Below are 21,525 nucleotides of genomic sequence, written 5' to 3'. Positions count from 1 at the left end.
ATTAGTTAAATTGGAAAAGATGGGGTGGATATGAAAATTGAAAGGTGGATAAGGAACTGGTTAAAGGGGAGACTACAACGGGTCATACTGAAAGGTGAACTGTCAGGCTGGAGGGAGGTTACTAATGGAGTTTCTCAGGGATCGGTTTTGGGATCAATCTTTTTATTACTGACCTTGGCACAAAAAAGTGGGAGTGTGCTAATAAAGTTTGCAGATGAGGCAAAGCTGGGAGGTATTGCCAATACAGAGAGGGACCGAGATATCATACAGGAAGATCTGGATGACCTTGTAAACTGGAGTAATAGTAATAGGATGAAATTTAATAGTGAAAAGTGCAAGGTCATGCATTTAGGGATTAACAACAAGAATTTTTGTTATAAACTGGGGACTTATCACTTGGAAGTAATGGAGGAGAAGGACCTTGGAGTATTGGTTGATCACAGGATGACTATGAGCCGGCAATGTGATATGGCTGTGAAAAAAGCTAATGCGGTCTTGGGATGCATCAGGCGAGGTATTTCCAGTAGAGATAAGGAGGTGTTAGTACGATTATACAAGGCCCTGGTGAGACCTCATCTGGAATACTGTGTGCAGTTCTGGTCTCCCATGTTTAAGAAGGATGAATTCAAACTGGAACAGGTACAGAGAAGGGCTACTAGGATGATCTGAGGAATGGAAAACCTGTCTTATGAAAGGAGACTCAAAGAGCCTGGCTTGTTTAGCCTAACCAAAAGAAGGCTGAGGGGAAGATATGATTGCTCTCTATAAATATATCAGAGGGATAAATACCAGAGAGGGAGAGGAATTATTTAAGTTCAGTACCAATGTGGACACAAGAACAAATGGATATAAACTGGCCATCAGGAAGTTTAGACTTGAAATTAGACAAAGGTTTCGAGCCATCAAAGGAGCAAAGTTCTGGAACAGCCTTCTAAGGGGAGCAGTGGGGACAAAAGACCTATCTGGCTTCAAGACTAAGCTTGATAAGTTTATGGAGGGGTATGATGAGATGGGATAGCCTAATTCTGGCAATTAATTGATCTTTGAGTATTAGCAGTAAATATGCCCAATGGCTTGTGATTGGAGGTTAGATGGGGTGGGATCTGAGATATCTACAGAGAATTCTTTCCTGGGTGTCTGGCTAGTGAGTCTTGCCCACATGCTCAGGGTTTAGCTGATCACCATATTTGGGGACGGGAATGAATTTTCCTCCAGGGCAGATTGGCAGAGGCCCTGGGGGTTTTTCACCTTCCTCTGCAGCATGGGGCACAGGTCACTTGCTGGAGGATTCTCTGCACCTTAAAGTCTTTAAACCATGATTTGAGGACTTCAATAGCTCAGACAGGTTAGGGGTTTATTACAGGAGTGGGTGGGTGAGATTCTGTGGCCTGCATTGTGCAGGAGGTCAGACTAGACGATCATAATGGTCCCTTCTGACCTTAAAGTCTATGACTCTACGTGTTTTTGAATGGACCCCAAAATCTTTTTTTATTATTTTCTTCTCTGGAGTCTGGACTCTGGCTAGATCTTGACCAAGACATTTGGATCTTGACAAAAACATTGAATACCCCAGCAGTCAGCACTGCCCATGGTACTCTAAAGGGACAGGCAGAGGATGCAAGGGTGATTCCCACCCTGGGAAATTCATTTTAGGTGACAAATCTGAGGAATTGTCCCCGATTGAAGTGTTATTATAGGAGGTTTTGGAACAAATAGATAAATTTAGAAATAAGAAGTCACCAGGACCAACTGGTATTCACCCAAGAGTTCTGCAGGCACTCAAATGTGAAACTACAGAACTACTCACTGTGGTTTGCAACCTATCACCTAAATCAGCCTCTAACACATGACTAGGATAGCTAATATGATGCCATATTTTAGAAAAGGGCCCACAGGTGATCCTGACAAGTACAGGCTGGTAAGTCTAACTTCAGGACGAGGCAAATTGGCTGAAACTATAGTAAAGAGCGGAATTATGAGGCACATGGATTAATACAATATGGTGGGGAAGAGTCAACCGAGCTTTTGTAAAGGAAACTCATGCCCCTGTTAGAATTCTTTGAGGGTGTCAAGAAACACAGACAAGGGTGATCTACTGGCTATAGCGTACTTGGACTTTCAGAAAGCCTTTGACAAGGTCCCTTACCAAAGGCACTTGAGCTAAGTAAGCAGTCATGGGATAAGAGGAAAGGTCCTCTCATGGCTCAGTAACTGTTTAAAAGATAAGAAACAAAGGGTAGGACTAAATTGTCAGTTTTCAGAGTGGTGAGAGTTAAATAGCAGGGTCCCCCAAGGATCTGTATCAGGACTTGTGCTATTCAACATTCATAAATGATTTGGAAAAGGGGGCAAATAGTAAGGTGGCAAAGCTTGCAGATGATGTAAAATTACTCAAGATATCCAAAGCTGACAGCAAAGAATTACAAAGGGATCCCACAAAACTGAATGATTGGGCAACAAAAATGGCAGCTGAAATTCAGTGTTGATAAATGTAGAGTAATGCACATTGGAAAACATAATCCCAACTATCCATACAAAATGATGGAGTCTAAATTAGCTGTTACCATTCAAGAAAGATCTTGGAGTCATCATGGTAGCTCTCTGAAATCTTGTGCTCAATGTGCAGCAGCAAACAAACAAACAAAAGCTAAACAGCATGTTAGGAACCATTAGGAAAAGGATAGATATAGAAAATATAATGCCACTACATAAATCCATAGTATGCTCACACCTTGCATACTTTCTGGTCACCCCACCTCAAAAAAACCCAAGATATTTTAGAATTGGGAAAGTTCAGAGAGGGGCAACAAAAAGGACCAGGGTATGGAACAGCTTCCATGAGGAGAGATCAAAAAGACTGGGACTGTTCATCTTGGAAAAGAGATGAATGGGGGGGGATATGAGAGAGGTCTATAAAATCATGACTGGTGTGGACACAGTGAATAAGGAAGCGCTAGGGGTCACCTGATGAAATTAATAGGCAGCAGGTTTAAAAACAAACAAAAGGAAGTATTTCTTCACAGAACACACGTCAACCTGTGGAACTCACCACCAGGGGATGTTGTGAAGGCCAAAAGTATAAGTGAGTTCAAAAAAAGAACTAGATAAGTTCATGGAGGATACGTCCATCAATGGCTATTAGCCAAGATGGTCATGGATACAACCCCATGCTCTGGTGTCCCTAAGCCTCTGACTGCTAGAAGCTGGGACTGGATGACGGGATGGATCGCTCGAGAATTGCCCTGTTCATTCCCTTTGAAGCACCTGGCATTGGCCACTGTTGGAAAACAGGATACTGGGCTAGATGGACCATTTCTCTGACCCAGTAGGGCTTAGGTGTGCTTTTGCCTAAAATCAAATGGCCCCATTTCTCATGTGCCACAGTAACTCCACAATGATTTAATGCCATGGGTTTTTTTTCCCCTTACTTCCCCTGTGATCTGAGCATCAAGCTGGCTTCTTCATCAATAATGATTCTGGAGGCTAAATTCAGGTGCCTGCAGAATCTCCCAGGGTTTTCAGGAGTATCTCTGCGTCCGTTGGACTCACTGATACTGGCACAAGGAGGAAGAGTCATTTTAAGACTATCTCCTAGTTTGCAGGGTCGCCATTCAGCACGCAGCTTGCAAAGTGCTACCACCTAGCACCCACTGATGCCATGCGGCAGTCACAGGTACATCCAGATAGCTCGCAACCAGGGGCTGGGATACAAGACCCAGCCAGAAAGAAGCCATCTAGCGGTGCTTCAGATGCAAGAAGCAGGGTAAGGAAGAACCCCTCTGTGGCTGTAAGTCCCTTGTCTTGCACAATAGACAAGAGGAGGCCAGGTGCTACCCCAGCAAACCTCAAAGAAACAACGCTGCTAACCCTCCCCCAGCACGCCACACATCACCTCTCCCAGCCTTTGGCCTGTATTTCCTCTGCAAGTTCCCTGGGGGCAGGGAGTGTCTTGCTAGGTATCTGTACAACAAGGGGCCCTGACCTCATGCCACTGCTGGGCTGGGAATACTAAACAGACTCTGCCAGGCAGGACAGATACACAATATTTTATTGACTTATTTTCCATGTGTTTAGTCCCCCAACAACACTTCCTACATTTTTTCCCCCCTTTAACATTAAAAATAAAATCTATGTACAGACCCATCTGGGCCAAGGGAGCGAATCTCTATGTACAGGATATTTACACACGGGCCGTGCACCCCTCCTAGCCAGGGGCAGGGCTGCCAGCCCCCAGGAGGGCTGCTCCCCCCATCTCCTGGGCTAGCTCTTCAGAGCCACCTCCAACTTCAGCATGTCCATGGGAGCACTCTTGGCCACTTCGAAGAAGACTCTGAAAAGGTGACACAAGCCTGTTAGTGGGGCACACCCGGGGGAGGAACACAGCATAGGACAGGGTACGGGGGGTGGGGGGGGGCAGGAGCTCCAGCCAACCTGAGGGAAGTCTGCTGGGGCACTGGGCCCCAGCCAAATGCCTGTGGTCATTAGCAAAGGATTCCTTTCTCCAACGAGTTCATTAGGCATTGGCGTTAAATCGGCATGAGGTGCTCAGTCTAGCAACCCCACCCCCATGCCCTGTCCCTGTTGGCATGTCTCCAGCCACTATGGAGTCCTTCTGGGCACATGGGACCTGAGCTCCTAGTGTACAAGCCTTCCAGGCCCCTTTTACACAGAGCAAAGGGCAAATTTCTCTCTTTGCAGGTCCTCTCCCTTTCAGGTGCTACCCCTGCCCCTCCCCCAGCAGAGGCCTGCAGCATACGTTCCAGGCCAGGGTGGCCCATGGCTCCAGCGTAAAGGGCAGTTTTGTTGGCTCTGCCCCTGCAGCAGCCACAGCCCAGGGAGAACCCCTTAGAGCACTGACAGATTGTGTAATGCAGGTCAGCCCTTAGCTGTAGTACAGAAAGCTCCTGCTGGGCCAGCCTCTGCCAGACTGCAGCTAGCCAGCCCAGGTGGTTCAGTTGCTCCCCCCGCCCTCGATGCAGCAGGCCCGAGGTGTCAGAAGCCACACCTAGCTCTAAAGAGACAAAGTTCAGAGCGACTGGGGGCAGCCAACCCTTGCCATGCTGCAGATCAACGTTCTTCTGCAGAGCGCAGGCCAGAGGTCAGAAAAGGTGATCACAATGGTCTCTTGGAAGCTGACACTGCACTGGAGCCAAAGCAGCAGGGCATTGAGATTGAGCAACAGCTTCACAGCTTCCGCCCCAGGCTGCCCAGTGCAGCGCCCCTTGCTGGCCAGTGGAAGAACTGTCCCGGCCCCCAGCCCATCAGACACACCGCCACAAGGAGAGTCCACTCACCGGTGGGAGTACTTTGTGCGCACTGCCTTTAACTTGTCATCGTGCTGGTAGGTCAGCAGGAAGTTCAGCCTCTTCACCAGCGGATGGAGCTCATGAGAGCTGTATCCGCTGTAATACTCCAGCGTGGGGCTCTGCAATATGTTAGAGACTCAGAGCCTGGTCCAGCACCATTGCACATATACCCCACACTGCTTCTTCCAGGACACTGGAATAGATCTGACCCCTGGGATAGCCCTGACCCTCTAATGGCTGCTTGGCCGGACTCCAGTGCAGACAGGACATGGATCACTGGCCTAATTTAGATAACAGCTGAGTTTGGCTTCTCATCGTGGAGAGATAGGAGCAGAGACAGGCCCAGTCAGGTCCCCACCCAGAGCCAAAGCAATGGCCTCTGTGCAGGTGGCCATCTGCAAACAGGGACACTGTGGTCAAAGGGGGGAGCAGCCAAGCACCAGAGTCAGCTGCCAGGCAGGAAGCATTGGACAAGAATGTGACATCCTTCTCCCCTTGCCTGTGGGGCTAGCTAGAGAGGATGAGAAGGTAGCGCAAACCCCACTCCTGAGGCTGCTGAGGGCCCGGCTTGGAGAGTGCGGTGAGCTACCCCCTTCTCTAACTGCCCTTGAAGGTACCAGGGCCTGCCCAGTACAGCTGCCCCTACCCCAGGCCCTGCACCCTCTGGAAGGTGGGAGCTGGAGAGCAGGTGTGGGACTCAACAGGGTTAGGAACTTGGGCCCCACAGGCTCATGTGTAGCTAGCTATTAGGGGCAGGACCAAAGGAGAAGTGGAAGGGGTGGGGCTTCCCTGCCCATCCAGGATTGAAAGAGCATCAGTAGCTCAAGGCTGGGGGTTCCCTGCACAGACTGCAGGATCTGGGACCAACCCTCCTGCAGCCACTTTCCCAGTGGCTCCAGGACAGGGCCCACCCGCAGGTCCCTGGGGGAAACTACAGTGTCGTCTGGCTGGAGAGCCAGCAACAGCAGCCAAAGGGGAAGCCATTCCGGGCAGCCTCCTGCCCCTTGGGGTCAGTGGAGCTAATCTGGACAGCCTGGTATCGGGAAGGGCCAGGAGAGCAGGACACTCACCCATCCACCAAGGCTCTTCATCTTGAGCGCCAGGAGCAGGCAGCTCGCAGCCAGCTTGGAAGCACTCTCCTGGACGTAGTCGTACTCCGGCAAGGTCATCTCACAGATGAATCGGGCCAGGGTCAGTGTCTCCATGCTGGCGTGAGCGCACTGGGACCATGGGAGGGGAAGGAGCTGCGGTGAGACCTCCCTGCTGAGCACTTAGTGAAGGGGAGATGCCTCCCCTAGGTGCCCCCAGAGCCAGGGCGGGCATGGTCATGGGGGAGCACACTGTCTGCACGGGAGAGCCCTGCTCAACGCTGGCTGCATGGGAGAGGCAGGTGGTCCCACCCAGCAGATAGCTGCCAGCTCACTGCAGTAAGGGCCCTGTCGGTGCTCGGCACGGGGGTGAGGAAGGGGGATGGGTCCAGGGCACCCTGGAACACAGGCACCCCATGGCCCAAGGGGAGAGTCACTGAGTGAGCCAGCCTGGCTGCCTGTCCAGGTCACTCAAGCCAAGCAGCTGGGACTGGACCAACTGTCTCGCTCTTCCTGCTGGGACAAGCCAGATCCAGACCCCCAGACCTCTCCAGGGAGGAGCCTCCAGCATCCAGGCCTGGACGCCTGCTCATCTCCCACCCTGAGTGCCAAATACTCCTGTCCCTTCTGGTGCTCACAGCCAAGCAAGCACTTGATTCCCCTCCCTGGACAGGAGAGAGCTTCCTGCTGTGGGTGTGTCGGGCAGAGCAGGGGGCACCACTAGGCGGGGTAGAGGAGCCAGCCAGCGCTTCCACATGACTGAGATGGCCAGGCCTACATGGATCAAAGAGCAAGCGGATGGCGGAGAAAGAAATTGCTGCTCCTGGCATGGCACAGAACATCCCACTCTGCTCCCCTCAGTGCCCCGAGCCGGGACTTTCCTCCAGGCCACTGCGGCGCGGAAAGGGACGGCAGGTTTTGGCAGGAGCGATAGGATCCGGGGGATGGGGAGAAGGGAGAGAGCTTGTTTGCTGGTTACAGCCCCTCGGGCAAGTTAGCATTTTCCTTCCGGCAAAAAAGCAGCCTTTGCCGTCCCCAGGGCGCCATCCCCTCGTAGGGACGATGCAGACAGCATGAACGAGAGCACTTTATGCCTACGTTGTGCTCATTTCCCCACCAGCAGCGCAATGTGATTGTGCCAGCTGGCTGGTGGGGGAGGGTGTCATCGAGGTCGCCTGCCAGCCTCTAGCTGTGACCACCCACATCCCCCGCTACAGGCAGAAATGAGGCCCCACCTTGGCAAACCTCCGCAGGAAGCGATACGGGATGGGAATGTTGATGTCGAACTTCAGCGTGCGGAGGATACTCATCTCCATGGCAATCAGCTCCTCCCTCTTGTAGGCGTCGTCACAGATGTAGAGGAAGTCGTCCACACATGGGGGGCAGCGCTCCTAAAGGGGAACAGCCACAGAAACGCTCAGCCCCACCTACACCCAGGCCCGTGACAGTCCCTAGGGGGCGCTGTGCTGAGCTGCCTGGTGAGGGCTAAACTAAAACCCGACCCCCTTGGGGTGAGATTTTCAGAAGCATCTAGGTGAACTTGGAGCACGAATCCCATTCACTTTCAGTGGACTTGGCTCCCAATCCCTTTATCCACTTTTTGGAAGATTTCCCTTCTGGCTCTTTAAAAACACACTGGCACTTCTCCGAAATGTGAACCCTGGTGTCCTGGCTGGAGTTCAACCTGGATGCGGCCATGCTGCCCCCCAGGGCCAGCCCTGCAGTCACAAATGGGATAACACCACTCCAGAACTGCCCTGTGTTGCTGCTGTTGAACAGCCGCCACTGTTCCAGAGGTGGCTGCATTTCAGTGGTGGGCCAAATGATCGTTGCAGATGGCACCAAGCAGTGATGCACATTGAAGACGGGGCAGGCCGATGCAGAGCACTTCACTTTCATCCAAGTTTTCCATGGGAAACTTATTTTCAGCAAAAATTCAAAACCGAAAGATTTTATTGGGGAAATGCCGTTGCAGTGCCTCATGCTCCTGTTCTCCTCTATAGGGTGGGCTCGACATCTTGCAGGATGCCCCAAAGTTTACCCTCTTAGAAAGGGGAGGCAGTGCATCATGGGAGATGTAGTCCAACCAGGGAGCTAGACCATAGCGGAAAATCCAGCAGGAGACAACCCACCAACAGTTCCCACAAGGCACTGCAGCAGTATATCTGGATTGAAATATCAATTTGGGGCATTTGATTGATTGGGAAATTTTTGACCAGCCCTACCCAGTCTCCCCACCTGGGTAACTTGCCCAAACTTTCACCTTTCAGGCTGGGGATTTTCACCATAATACCAAGGTGGTGGTGATGGGGGGGGGGGGGGAGACGGACATCTCTCCGGCTTGGTTTGATTTTTGGTTACAGAATAGGGTGTGGATGGTGTCCCAACAAACTGCCAGTGCCTGGAACAGCTGGGCTCCATTCGCAAGCACAGTGCATTGGAATGCTTTAACCAGCACTTGTGGGATCAAAAAGCATATCAGCCCTGTCACCAATGGCAGCATTCTCTCCCTGGGATTCCTCCCCACTTCCTGTTTCCTCCTTTGGCGAGGAAATTAAACACAAAAACTCAAGTTAATCCTGCATCATGGCTCCAACGCTCTCAAGTCAGGCGTAACATTACCGCCGCCATGCTACGGAGCGATCCATGCAGCCCTTCCTCCCTTGTTCAGGTTAGTTGCTCAGTGGCAGCTATCGCAGCACACTCGGTCCATAGGATGTGCACCGAGGTCCAAGTTCATGGGGCAGCTTTAGCATTTGGAATGTACCAACTGCCTGATCTTCCCCCGCTTTGCTGGTACAGCCCTATTCACACCAGCACACACTCCCAGGGATTTGTGTTAAAGGTGAGATGCTAACCAGTAGGATCTGTCTAAGGGCTAACTAGGCCCCAAGGGGTAAATTCCAGCCCACTACTCCCTTGATCCCAGCCTGCCCACCCCCTCACGGCTATTCTGGCACTGGGGCCTTTCGAGCAGCAACAGCCAATCGCTGTACCATGGCCTTAGCCACATGAGCTGAGTGGGGGCTATGATGTGACTGCATGGCATGCTCCATGTGTGTCCCCCTCTGAGCCCGGCATGAAGGGCCCATTAGCCATGTTTGGAAGGGATCTGGAGCCAAGTTTACCCAGCCACACAGTGTGTTCCAAGGGGCAGGCCATAGGGATGTGTTACCCACTGCCGACAAGCCAGGATGCCCCCAACACCCCACAGTTCTCTGCCCAGGCCAGAGCTGGGTCACCTCAAACTTGGAAGCGATGAGGATGGCCGTGGAACCAATGAGCTGCAGCTTGTCCCTCATGCTCACCACCTCCACCAGGTAGTGATCCACCAGCTTCACTGCCAGGTACAGCGTCTCATGGTTTAGCTCAAAGTTCTCCTGGGGGAGACACAGATGGAATGGCACATGCCAGCCAGTGTGACCCACACTGGGAGCAGGCACTCAGGGTTTGCTACGTTCCCCAGCTGCCCTCCGCAGGCAAGCGCCCCATGCAGCAGACTCAGGGCAAGGGGCAACAGCGCCCCTCACTGCTCTGCTCCTGAGACTTGCCCTCATGCAGGCTGGGACTTGTTTTAGCAGCCAGGGGAAAACGCTTCCCATTCCCAGCCCGGGGGTGAAGGTCGCGTCTGCTGCTTTGCCCCAGGCTGCCCACCCCAAGTGCTCAGGCACAGATCAGTGTCGTTTGGCACAGCGAAGGGTCCCTGGCGCTCCACTTGTCTGACTCGCCAGGCTGTTCCTCCTCTGTCCAGACTCCAGAGCTGGCTCCTGACGTACGTCCAGAGAAGAGTCAGGGCCAGCGTCTCCACGAGGTTACCGGCCCCTCCCAAGGACGCCGTAGAAACACGGTAAGTGGCTTCCTCCCCCTGGCCTGCAGCCCCCTTTCTGCAATCCCTTCTCCACTCACAGCCCTTTCACCCCCGCCACAAGCTAGGTTCACAGCTGCGTGCAGCCGAGCCACATGGGGGGGGGGGGGTGTTGAGGGATTTCTCTCCTCCACGTGGCTCCTGCTCAAGCCCACAGGGGAGGGAGGGCTGGTCTGCACCACCTCCATCTGGCTGGGGTTTGTGTTACAAACAGACACTGTGCACACGCTGGTGCTCTCCTGGCAGCTCGTACTCTCCCTCCCCCCAAAGGAGCCCAGGTGCGCACCTGGACCTCCACCATCCAGTCCACCAGAATGGCTCTCATGTCCCTGCTGATGTCGTACTGCTTCTCCATGTAGTTTGGGAGCAAGAACTTCTCCTGCCAAGGGAGCCACAGAGAGGCTGTTAGTGAATGAAGCCCACGCACTGCAGCATGTGGGTAGGGGCCGAGTCCATGGCCCTGCCATCCTGCAGGCAGGCTGCTAAGCCCTCTCCATGGCACCATAGCCAGGAGCTGCCGCTGTCATGGCAGGGCCTCCCTGGGACAGACCCTCAGCACCACTGTTGACATAGGAGGGTCCTACCCACCGCCCAAGCCCAGTTGTGTCTCTGCAATGGCTCCAACTCTCGTGATGGGCTGGATGCCAGAGCCCAGCTGATCCTACCCTATGCTACTCATCTCTCCTGGGGCCAGCCAACCCTGCTACATCAAGGGAAGGGGCACCCACGGCCCCCAGCAGGGATTAGTGGCTGGGGGAACAGTTCCTGCCAGAAGGTGCCATCCGCACAGACAATGCTGCAAGGAGAGCAGCAGTAACTGGGCTTTACCATGCAAAGGTGAGCTAGGAGCCCAGCCTGCTTCCCCCGCTGGGCCAGCGAGCAGCACGGCCAGAGGGGAAATGGCCACCAGCGCCTGCCCAGGGTTTCTCAGGGAGATTCACTGCCATGGACAGAGTGGCCGTCAGCCAAGTGGAACCAATCACCCTGCCCAGGACTAGCCAGCCTCCTGCCAGGAGAGCTCTGGGCTCCAGGGAGGCTGCGCGGAGCGGGCAGGGGGAACAGAGAGCTGTATGCAACAGGCTGCCTGGAGCTAGTTTGCCTGCTTGGAAAGAGCGAAAGGCTGAGCCAAGCCAGCCAGGACATGAGTCAAGGGCTTTTGGAAATCAAGCTTTATGCTTCAAGTGCTAAGGTGCAACCCGCCTGCCCTCCCAATGCACCAGCCCCCCATTTGCAATGCCATGAAATGTGGAAGACAAATGCACTGGAGGGGGCTGCACTCTCTTCTGTGGAGACAACGGGACTTCATAGAATCATAGAATATCAGGGTTGGAAGGGACCTCAGGAGGTCATCTAGTCCAAGCCCCTGCTTGAAGCAGGGCCAATCCCCAATTTTTGGCCCAGATCCCTAAATGGCCCCCTCAAGGATTGAGCTGACAACCCTGGGTTTAGCAGGCCAATGCTCAAACCACTGAGCTATCCCTCCCCCTTTCAGACTCTAGGGGCCTCAGCCTGGCATTCTAGCTCCTTCCTGTGCCTGATGCCCCCTGGAGCCAGCCTGGCATCCCCAGGGCATCGAGCCAGCGAGCTCCGAGAGGCTGGGCCAGTCCAGCAGAGGAAGGAGAGAAGGTCAAAGCTGAGATCCCTGTGCCCTCCCCAAGCACCACACACTTCTCTCTCCTTCATGTAATTGAAGATCTCCTTGGCGTACTCGGCGCTGGCGTAAGCGTCGCCCAGCTGCTCCTTGTCAATGTCCTCAATGGCAGGCGCCTGCGGAGAAGGAGAGAAGGTTGGGGGATAGCTCTGGAGTCCCAGAGGTACCTCGAGAGAGGAGTCCCATGTGCTTGTGACAAGGAGGCAGTGAGAGCAATGGCTGGTCAGGCACTGGGCTGCCGGCCCCAGGCTGCTTTGCCAACGCACATCTCTCAGCTAGCAGAGGAGTGTCCACAGCAATGTGGAAACCCCGGCCTGGAACACAGTCGGCGCTGCAAGCCCTGTCACTGCGCTTCATCCTGCTCTGCAACACCTCTCGTGCTGCTCTCCCAGCTCACCTGGTGGGACTTTTCTGGAGCAGGTTGCCTATGTGGCCTGCAGGGAGCAGACCTGCCCCCACACAGCGTTCAGGGGAAATTAGCCCCCAGATCCCATCTGTGTAGCCCAGCAGCTGGGGAGGGGGCAAGGTGCGGCTTGGCTTCACGCACGCAGATGGACAGGGCCCGAGGCTCAGTCCCCCTACAGGGTGAGCAGTTGAGGCAGCCACTGCAGGCAGTGTTCCGGTATCCCCAGGAAGAGGTGAACGAGCGCCATCTAGGGACAGGGTTTGGCGTGGACACTTGCCTCCTGCGAGGAATGCAACACCAGAATACCAGCTGAGCCCCATGTGCTGCTCACGCCTATCGCCCTCCCAGGGGCCACTAGGTTGGCAGTGGGCACCCAATTCCACTGACCTGCACAGGCGCCGGCTCCTCCAGCACCGGGTCATTCTTGGGAACCAGTTTGGGCTCAGCAGATGCCTCATCCGGGGGTGTTTTCCTCGTTGCCCTAACAGAAGCAGCCAAGAGCGGGTCAGACACTGCAAAAGGCCAGGCTCAGGGGCAGCCTGGGGAGTCTCTAGCTCTAGATCTCAGGAAGAGGTTGGGGGGTGTTGGTCATCCAGTGCCCCAGGAATCGCCAGATCACATCAGACCAGGTCCAGGAGCCCAGGATCCTCTCTCCAATAGCGCCCTGTAATAGCTGCTTCAGAGGCAGGGCAAGAAACCCCCCAAGTGAACAAAGACACCTGCCCATGAGGGAAATGTCTTCCCTGTCCATGACCGGCTGATACCCTGAAGCAGGAGGCTTTACAGCCCTGTCAATATTTTATCTTGACTATCACCACCATGAAGGTTCCCGTTATCCACATCAACACCCAAACTTTCCTTGAATTCCACTACGCTTTTGGCCTACATGAGATCTTGTGACAGAGTTCCACAGGCCAACTGTGTGTAAAAGGCATTTTCCTTTAGCAGTTTTAAATGGAATGGCTTTCAATCCCATTGAAGTCCCCTTGTCCTTGTGTTAGGATGACAAGGATCTCCCATCTGTCCCCTCTGTACCACTCCCTTTCTACATCCGCCTCACATCCCCTAGTATTAGTCTCCTCTCCAAGGCACACAATCCCCATCTCTCTTCCTGCGAGTTTTTCCAGGACCCTGAATCTTCTCATCAAGGAGACACACACATGCGTCTGCCATCTCCTTTCAGACAGGGTGATAATAACTGCCCAGCATCCGTGGGCAGCACGCCCCATTGATATATAATAGCATTAGACTATTTTCCACATAGCGACACCCCTTCCTTCCACATCCCAGCTTCCTATTTGTCTTTAGCTGTAGCCACATCCCTTAGGATTTCCCTTCTCTCCTGTGCATCAGCCAGCCAAGATGGAGGGATGTTCCTCTACCCCGTTTTACACTGTGGGGCCTGGCCTGGCCTGCAGCTTCTCCCACTCCATTTTCTCAACTATCCTCCTAGTTCCCCTCTGGAGGGGAGCTCGCCATGGCCGCAGAGTCTGCCAACAGGCAGGCTGAGCACATTCCCAATGGCGAAAGCCTCTCCAAGGACACCCCACCCTCCCAGCTGGCAAAGGTCCTGCCATCAGAGGCCCCAGCTCCACCAAGAGACCCTGAGAGCCAAGAAGCATTGGCACAGAGAGACATTAAGCTTTTGGAGACTGACCCTCTTCCAGAGGGTCCCCTTGGGCTGCAGCCTGGAAAGTGACAGCACTGTGCGAGCCAGTAATGGGGCTAGCCAGAGGGACAGCAGCTCCGATAACAGGGTAAATGCGCATCCATCAGAGCAAGGACCCCAGCTCAGCTGCAAGGGGTGGGCGGTGCTGGGGCTGCATCAGGGCTGACCCACAGAATGTTACTCACTTTTTCAAGTTGATCTCATTGTTCTTCAAGACCCCCAGAGCAGCTGTGCCTTTCTGTGCCTTCCTGGGACCTGCCTTTGTGGCATCCTTCTTCCTCAGGCCAGCCTGGTTCTTGTGAGCCTGGCAGGTGAGAGGGCAATGCTGGGAACACAGCATGACACACAGAGGGGCAGCCTGGCCAGGCTCCCCAGCATCGCACCACTCAGACGAGCCTGCCCATGGCAATGGGTGCCAGGAGCTCTGTAAAGCTTCACTTAGCAACAAACAGCGTTGGGGGAACATCTGACAATCAGACAAACACTGAGGGGGGATTCAGGAAGGCACTGTGCCAGGAGAGCTCAGCGTACTCTGGCTAGGCAGGAGCACCAGGAACTGGGGGTTAAGCAAAATGGGGTTTTTACAGTGCTGTGGAGCCCTGATTTCCCAGACTCCTGGTCAACCAGGTTTGGGTCTTGCAATGACTGGAGCTCTGCTCCCATGACTCCAAGTACTACAGAAGGAGAGCTCCCATCTTGAGGAGCTCAAGGTCTGGGATGCTGAAGCTAAAGTCCTTGGCAGCTGTACTTGCTGAGGCCCCCTGGAACTGGACGAGCACAGATGAGCACCTTATTATCCAATGCCCTGACTCTAAAGAGGCCTGTGGGGATCAAATGTGGGTTTTAGTGTCTAGAGCCTGAACTCTCTCTGCAGATCAGCACAAGTCACCACAGCGATACAACATGTTAACCACTGGGAACTTTCAGCAACAATGGAAAGTGGAAATACTGGAAACTTTTAATAAAATCTCCCATACAATCATGGCACAAGAACATAGGAATGGCCATCCTAGGTCAGACCAATGGCCCATCTAGCTGATAGTGGCAAGTGCCAGGTGCTTCAGAGGGAGTGAACAGAACAGGGCAATGTATCAAGTGATCCACCTCCTGTTGTCCAGTCCCAGATTCTGGCAGAGGCTTAGGGCCACCCAGAACATGGGATTGCATCCCTGACCATCTTGGCTAATAGCCATTGATGGACCTATATTCTGTGAACTTATTTAATTCTTTTTTGGCCTTCACAACATCCCCTGACAAGGAGTTCCACAGATTGACCGTGCATCGTGGGAAGAAATACTTCCTTTCGTTTGTTGCATATTAATTTCATTGGGTGAGCCCTGGCTCCTGTGTTACATGAAGGGGTAAATAACACTTTCTCCACACCAGTCATGATTTCCATCAACCTCTATCACATCCCCCCTCAGTTGTCTCTTTTCCAAGCTGAAAAATCCAGCTTGTAACCCAGATGGCTTCCAGCAGGGATGGAAATCCAAGCTTTGCACTCTGATTGAGGGGTGACCAGCTCCCTCTGTGGCAGGAAGTTTGGTCACAATGCTCCTTAAGCAGTACACTGCAACATGCACTGTCTAGAGGGACCCCTGGGGAGGTGTAGGAGCACATCCAATACAGGGAAGCCAATGAAAGGAGCTAGTCCCTCCGAAGCAAACAGGTTTGCTGCCTGGTTTGCCTGCAGGCTATTGATAGTTGTGAAGTTTCACTGGATGTTGAGCCCGCCAGTCTTAGCAGGGAAAATATTTTAAGGTTAACATCAGCATGGTCTAGTGGTTAGAGCACAGGGCTGGGATGCGGAAGAAGAGTTTGTTCCCTGATCAGAGTGTAAGGACTAATATATGGGAGCATGGTCTTTATATCAGAGCAGTGGGCCAGGCATCAGGACCCCTAGTCCCCCACACCCCAGCCCATGCACAAGTCAGCACCAAACAAGACCAGACAACAAGACAGGGGGACACAAGGCAGAAATGAAACATTCAGCTCAGGGAGGAACCCTGCCCATCCAGTTCCCCCACAAGCTTCCTCCCCAGTCCCTGCAGCAGTGCTGTGTCCTTACGTTAGTGAGGTCTCCGAAGGCAGACCTCTTCTTGGGTGCCCCCTGGGGTGAGGACGGGGACCTCTTTGCTTGACAGCTCTCCTCCTAGAGCAAGGAGCAGATCATTGAGATGGCATGCTGGACCCAACCTCACCAAGCGTGGGCTCCTCTGCCACCCTTCCCTTGGCAGCCATGTCCAGAGCAAGGGACATGGCACCGAAGATACCAACTTTCAGATACCACCAGTCGAGGTGGGTCTGGAAGCGTCACGTATTCTCACAGCTCCAGCTGTGATAGGTCTGCCCCACAATGCCACAGTAGCTGAATCTGATGTATCAGCCTCACCAAACCCCATTGAGGGGGAAAGTGAGGGCAGGCTAGACCCCAGCTTACAGATAGGGTTTGAGGCTGCGTGACTTGCCCAAAGGGCAACAGGCCAGACTGAAGCTCTGTAGGGGCCAGCCCAGAGCTTTAAAGCATTAACACGACTGAAGTGCTGGGACCAATCTTGGCCCAAATCTTAGAAGAGGGAGAAGCCACCTTTTCCCTGTGGCCTCCAAACTCCAGGGACCAGCCCGCACCTTTACCAGCAAAGGCCCCATTGCAACCCCCGAAGTGAGTGATCCATATGTATCCACATCCCCAGCTCCCAGCGGGGCAGGAGGAAATTACTAGCCCCACAGACTCACCTTCTCAGGTCTGGCATTTTCCACTGCTCCTGCTTTGCCAGGCCGGAGCTGTTTACTACCCGTGGTCTTGGAGTTGCGTGGCACTGGCATCTTCTCCCGTCAGCCTCCGCCCAAGCACACCTGCACACAGAGGCGAGAGATGCCCCCAAAATGCTGACTAATGATCTCAATGCACTCTACAGACTCAAGGCCTCAGCCTCCCTCATGAGGCAGGCAAACAGCCTTCATCCGCACCTCACAGATGGGGAAACTGAGGCATGGGGAGGGGAAAGGATTAGCCCAAGGGCACCCAGTGAGCAACGCTAGGAGACATGGGTTTATTTTCTATCCATACTCCCATCTGTTATCATCCACACCACAGAGCAGTGACTGCAAACCTCTGCCTCTGCCCCAAGGATTTTAGCAGCAGCTCAGACACTACCTTTAATACACGTAAACTCCTCACAGGCAGAGAGTAGCCCTTTGGGATCAAACAGAATCCACCACCTCCCACAGTTCTCAGTGACTTCCTGGGAAGCCTAAGCTGGGAAGCAGGGCCTCCCCACCCCCCAGCCTCATCCCTCACGGTCTGGTTTTTCAGGTGCTACTGGAGCCACCGTTGCTTCTCCAGGCTAACGCCACCTCTCTCCACAGCTTTCAGTCCAAGGGACCTTGGGTCGTGGCCACCCCCATTCCATTACCTTCTGATTGGGGAGCAATGCAACAAGAACCACCCTACTGTCATGGGGAAAAGGCAACGGGATGAAACAGCTTCTGCAGGATCCTGTTAGAGCAACAGTTGCCCTGCCATGGCAGCATTTCCCCTGGGCCCCTGCACTGGTGCGAAGCTGCTTTGAGGAAGGCGAGTGGCACAGAAGCAGAGCTAGTCTGGGGGCCTTCTCATGTGAGGCGGGGAAGAACCGCTGCTAGGGCTTAGGAGCATGCAAGCCAGAGTGAGCATACTCCCTATTTAATTCTTTGAATGCCACTGGGGTCTCATGGAAATAACAACTGGGAGCATTCTGAAGGCCGGGAAGGAGGCAGGGGCCTTTGTCCTTGGGGTAGCAGGAGGGCTGAGGCAACAGGAAGGCAGGAAGGATGCTGGCAGGTGCGTTTGGTTGTTGGGGGTGGTGGGTGGGGAAGGTTGGGGCTTTCAGCAGCAGTTTGCAGGCAAGTCTACCCATCCGGAGCGTTGGAGGTGCTGAAGAAGATGCAGGCATTAGGGAGGTAACAGAGGAGGGGAGCATGCCAAAAAAAATCCCTGGACACACTCATGTACCCCTGCAGACTCTAATCTGCAGCACTGCAGAGAACCAGCCACTTCTCCCTCAGGGTTGTCTGGCTGCTGAGGGACATGATGAATGGGACACCAGCAAGCCAGTGCCAACCTGGTGACAGCAAGCTGTCCAGCGGAAGATCCAGATCTAAGACCCACTGTAGGACCTTTGCTCCCTGGCCCCCAAAATAGGATATTTAGTTACAATTCAGATTGAATTCAGTCTATCCCGCTCTGCTTCTTCCTCCCTCCCATCACTCTGCCAGGGGGCTGGCAGTTAGGGCCCAGCTGGAAGCGTGGTTGCACCGAAGTAGTGACATGCGAGGTAGGGCTGGGAGAAAGCAGATATTAATGTGCCTAAAGAGCATCCAAGATCAGGACTCTATTGTGCTAGGTGCCATATAAACAGAACAGCAGAAGGTCCACGCTCCAAAGAGCTTGTAATCTATACAGGGGGGAAGGTATAGAACACACCAGCTGAGTGAACCATGTGATGGCAATAAATAGCATGTTAGTCGCATGATTAAATGGAAAGAAAAGGGAAGGTGAGGAGGGTGCAGGGGAGAAGATGGTTAGAGTGGTAGTGTGGAGAGAAGAGGGTTGGAGCAGTTCAATGAGAACTCCAGAAAGGTCTCTGGATGTCTGAAGGTCCCTGCCTTGGCTGCTTCTACAGCTGCTCCTATCAGCTGGTGTATCTGGCTAGTTCCTCTCTGCAGTTTGCACCCCCTCCTCTGGGAAACAGAGATCCCATTGGCTTGCACTCTGGGAAGCTAGAGCAGCCAATCTTCACCTGTCTTTCAGTCAGTCTGATGCAAAGGAGATCTGCTCATGCTAGGGAGCCAGACAAAATCACCCCAGCGTGTTAAGGGCCTAGTGTGTTCAGTGCCTTTGGCAGCGCCAATCCCAACACCTGGTGTAGCTCCAAGGAACACAAACCAACAGATCAGGGTAGGGCTAGCTCATGCCCGCAGGAGCTGAAAAGCCTTTTGTTCAAATCTGGAGACCTAAGCCATGACGACAACCCAACCTAGAGTGACTTTCCAGACAAGCTCCCACCAGCTCTGCTGTTCTCCCATGTACAGCCCAGACCGCACCCAGTCACTACAGAGAGCACTAGGCTGTAACAGTTTCCATTGACTCCAGTGGCTACTGTGACATCACCCCTTCACAAATGAACCCTGATATGTGGGTCCCCCTTCCTGCTCAGCAGCCATTTTCAAAGCGCATGTTACAAAGCGTTTCCCAGCATCTATATACTGGCCAACACCCAGCTCTTAAATTTCAGTCATAAATCACACAGCCAGGAGGGGAGCATCATGATCACCATTTTACAGATGGAGAAACTGAGGCACAGGGCTGTGAACTGACTTACCTGAGGTCATCCAGCAATCCCATGGCAGAGCTGGGACTAGAACCCATGTCTCCTGGGTGCTCTATCCACTAGGCCTCACTGCCTTAAGATAGGGGGAGACAGGAGGGCAAAGCAACTGTCTGTATGGCTTTGGAGCTGGATTATCAGCCCTGGAGACTGATTGGCCTCTGTTTACTCACAGAACAGGTACAGATGGGCACCAGCATGGCAAGCTACCCACTCACAATGCCCCAGCCAATGCACTTTAACCTTGACATAGAATAGGCCTCATTAGTGTCAGCGGATATGGATTGTGAGTGGGCCCCCCACCTCACTAGGAGCTGGACAGAGACACACTCCCCCCACCCAGGCACTAGACAAGAACAATTTTGACACTGTAGCTAGAACTCAAGCAGTTATAATGAGCCCATCCCCACAACAGCTGAGCACCTGCCTGCCAGGCTGGATGTGAACTAGCAACCTAGATGTGAAAGGCTCCACAGTCCGGGTCCAGGTCTGTAGCTGTTTGCATGTTTGTTTTTGCATTAAGTGGCCGGTCTGAGCCACCTAAGGGCAGAAATCCATGCAGTGACATTTTGGGACTGTCAACATTACCCTCCTCCCGTTTAAACTAAGGATGCTTGGAACCAAATCTATGCTTTATGTGACTGTACTGAGGTCATGGGAGTTGTGTGGGAAGGTAAATATGGACTTTTGTCCTCTGGTTAAATTGATGGAGGGGGGCAAACAGAGAGAACACTTTCCTACAGTGCCATTAAGCAATCATTCCACTAGCACCTTTCATTCCCACCCCCTTCCCAAAGACAGCCCTGGAATGTGTGCTCTAGGTCAACAAGGTTAATTATAGCCAGGAGCCACAGCACATCAAGCCAGGGACACATCTCAGGTGCTTTAATAATAGGAGTACTCGTGGCACCTTAGAGACTAACAAATTTATTTGAGCACAAATACTCCTTTTCTTTTTGCGAATACAGACTAACAGGGCTGCTACTCTGAAACCTTTAATAATAGGGTACTTGGTGGAAAACATGCTATCATTTTAGCAGCTGGGATTAGGTTTTCCAGGACCTTCCAACCTGGCTCAGAAACCTGGATTTCCCAAAAGCTCTGCAGTAAAAGAGGAACAATGGCTACACATCACAACTGGCTTGGTTTGCAATATCCACCCAACAGATTCAAAAGGCACAACTGAATTAGCTAATCCACATAGACAGAAATTACTGAGCTGCTGTTTGGAGACACATTATGGATAAAACCATCCAATCAGAGGAGAGCCAGCCAGGGTTAGTGCAGCACCCAGCAAGGGGAACGAGGCCAGTACAAATCTCATCACCATGCAGCTGCCCCCAGCCACAAGAGATCTGAATTTGCACCTTCTCCCGGAGTCACTGAACTTTGGCTCAGGGTAAAGGAATCTGGAACACACACACCCGTTATCTAATCAACCCTGAACCCTTATAAACTTCTCTTTCCCCCCCGCACGGCTCGGGGTCAGCCCACCGCGGACTACAGGCCCTGGGAGGGAGCAATCAGCAGCTGCCGAAGCTCCCTGCCAACCCCACAGCGATTTCGCAGGCGACGCTCAGGGAAGGGGCGGCAGCAGCAAGCCGAGAGGAAGCGCAGGCCGCAGGAAGGACAAGGGCAAGTTTGCCCGGGCCACATGCCGGAGGGAAGGCGCAACACGGGCTGCATTGACGCGGGGCAGGGACGCTGGCACCCCGGGCAGAGCGGGCCGGGGCCCGGGAAGTGCAGGTCGGCCGGGGGGGGGTAAGGTGACCCGCCAGGCCCGGAGCTCACCTGGCCTCTCAGCGCCCGGCCCCGATCCCGGCCCGATCCGGCCTCCGCCCAAGAGCTGTGGCTGCTGCTGCTGCTGCACAACGTAGATTTGAAAACTGCGGCCTTGGCAGGAGGCAGCTTGCGATTGGCCAGGAGGCAGCCAATCAGTGAGCCAGGTTGAATGCGGTTGCTAAGGGCGGTGCACAGCGTTTTAAAAATCGGCTCCCTCAGCCAATGGGAGAAATGGCTTCTCGGCCAGTGGGCGGGCCAAGACACACGGGGGGCGTGATCTCCCTTATCCGCCATTTTTATTGGCTGGGCACTCGCCAAGTGGCGCGTCTTGTTTTAAATTGACCTTAAAGAGCCAGACAGCGAGGAAAGTGTTAGCAGCTGCTGGAGCA

The 21,525-nt window shown here is 53.5% G+C and overlaps 1 protein-coding gene across 1 annotated transcript; it reads right to left on the bottom strand.

The window, feature by feature from the left end:
• Positions 1-4,030: 4,030 nt before the first annotated feature.
• CCNB3 (cyclin B3) lies at positions 4,031-21,272 on the bottom strand. The gene is made up of 12 exons (XM_084639935.1): positions 21,146-21,272; positions 16,722-16,841; positions 16,054-16,137; positions 14,171-14,289; positions 12,704-12,797; positions 11,928-12,026; positions 10,546-10,638; positions 9,637-9,774; positions 7,630-7,785; positions 6,377-6,526; positions 5,295-5,425; positions 4,031-4,330 (listed from the first exon to the last, which is right to left on the bottom strand). Exons 2-12 carry the CDS (start codon positions 16,809-16,811, stop codon positions 4,261-4,263), a joined length of 1,224 nt encoding a protein of 407 aa, XP_084496061.1. The 5' UTR covers positions 16,812-16,841; positions 21,146-21,272; the 3' UTR covers positions 4,031-4,260.
• Positions 21,273-21,525: the final 253 nt, after the last annotated feature.

This window comes from Lepidochelys olivacea (genome assembly GCF_965140295.1).
Source record: "Lepidochelys olivacea isolate rLepOli2 genome assembly, chromosome: 9".
NCBI lineage: Eukaryota > Metazoa > Chordata > Testudines > Cheloniidae > Lepidochelys > Lepidochelys olivacea.
The sequence above is the reverse complement of the archived record's forward strand: the minus strand, read 5'-3'. Positions and strand labels throughout refer to the sequence as shown.

Excerpts from the sequence above, each read along its gene's own strand:
- CCNB3 (XM_084639935.1), bottom strand. The coding sequence starts at position 16,811 with ATGCCAGTGCCACGCAACTCCAAGACCACGGGTAGTAAACAGCTCCGG. Across the intron at positions 16,138-16,721 it reads AAAATGCCAGACCTGAGAAG|GAGGAGAGCTGTCAAGCAAA; the intron begins GTGAGTCTGTGG and ends TCCTTGCTCTAG. Across the intron at positions 10,639-11,927 it reads ATTACATGAAGGAGAGAGAA|GAGAAGTTCTTGCTCCCAAA; the intron begins GTGTGTGGTGCT and ends CTCCCTTGGCAG.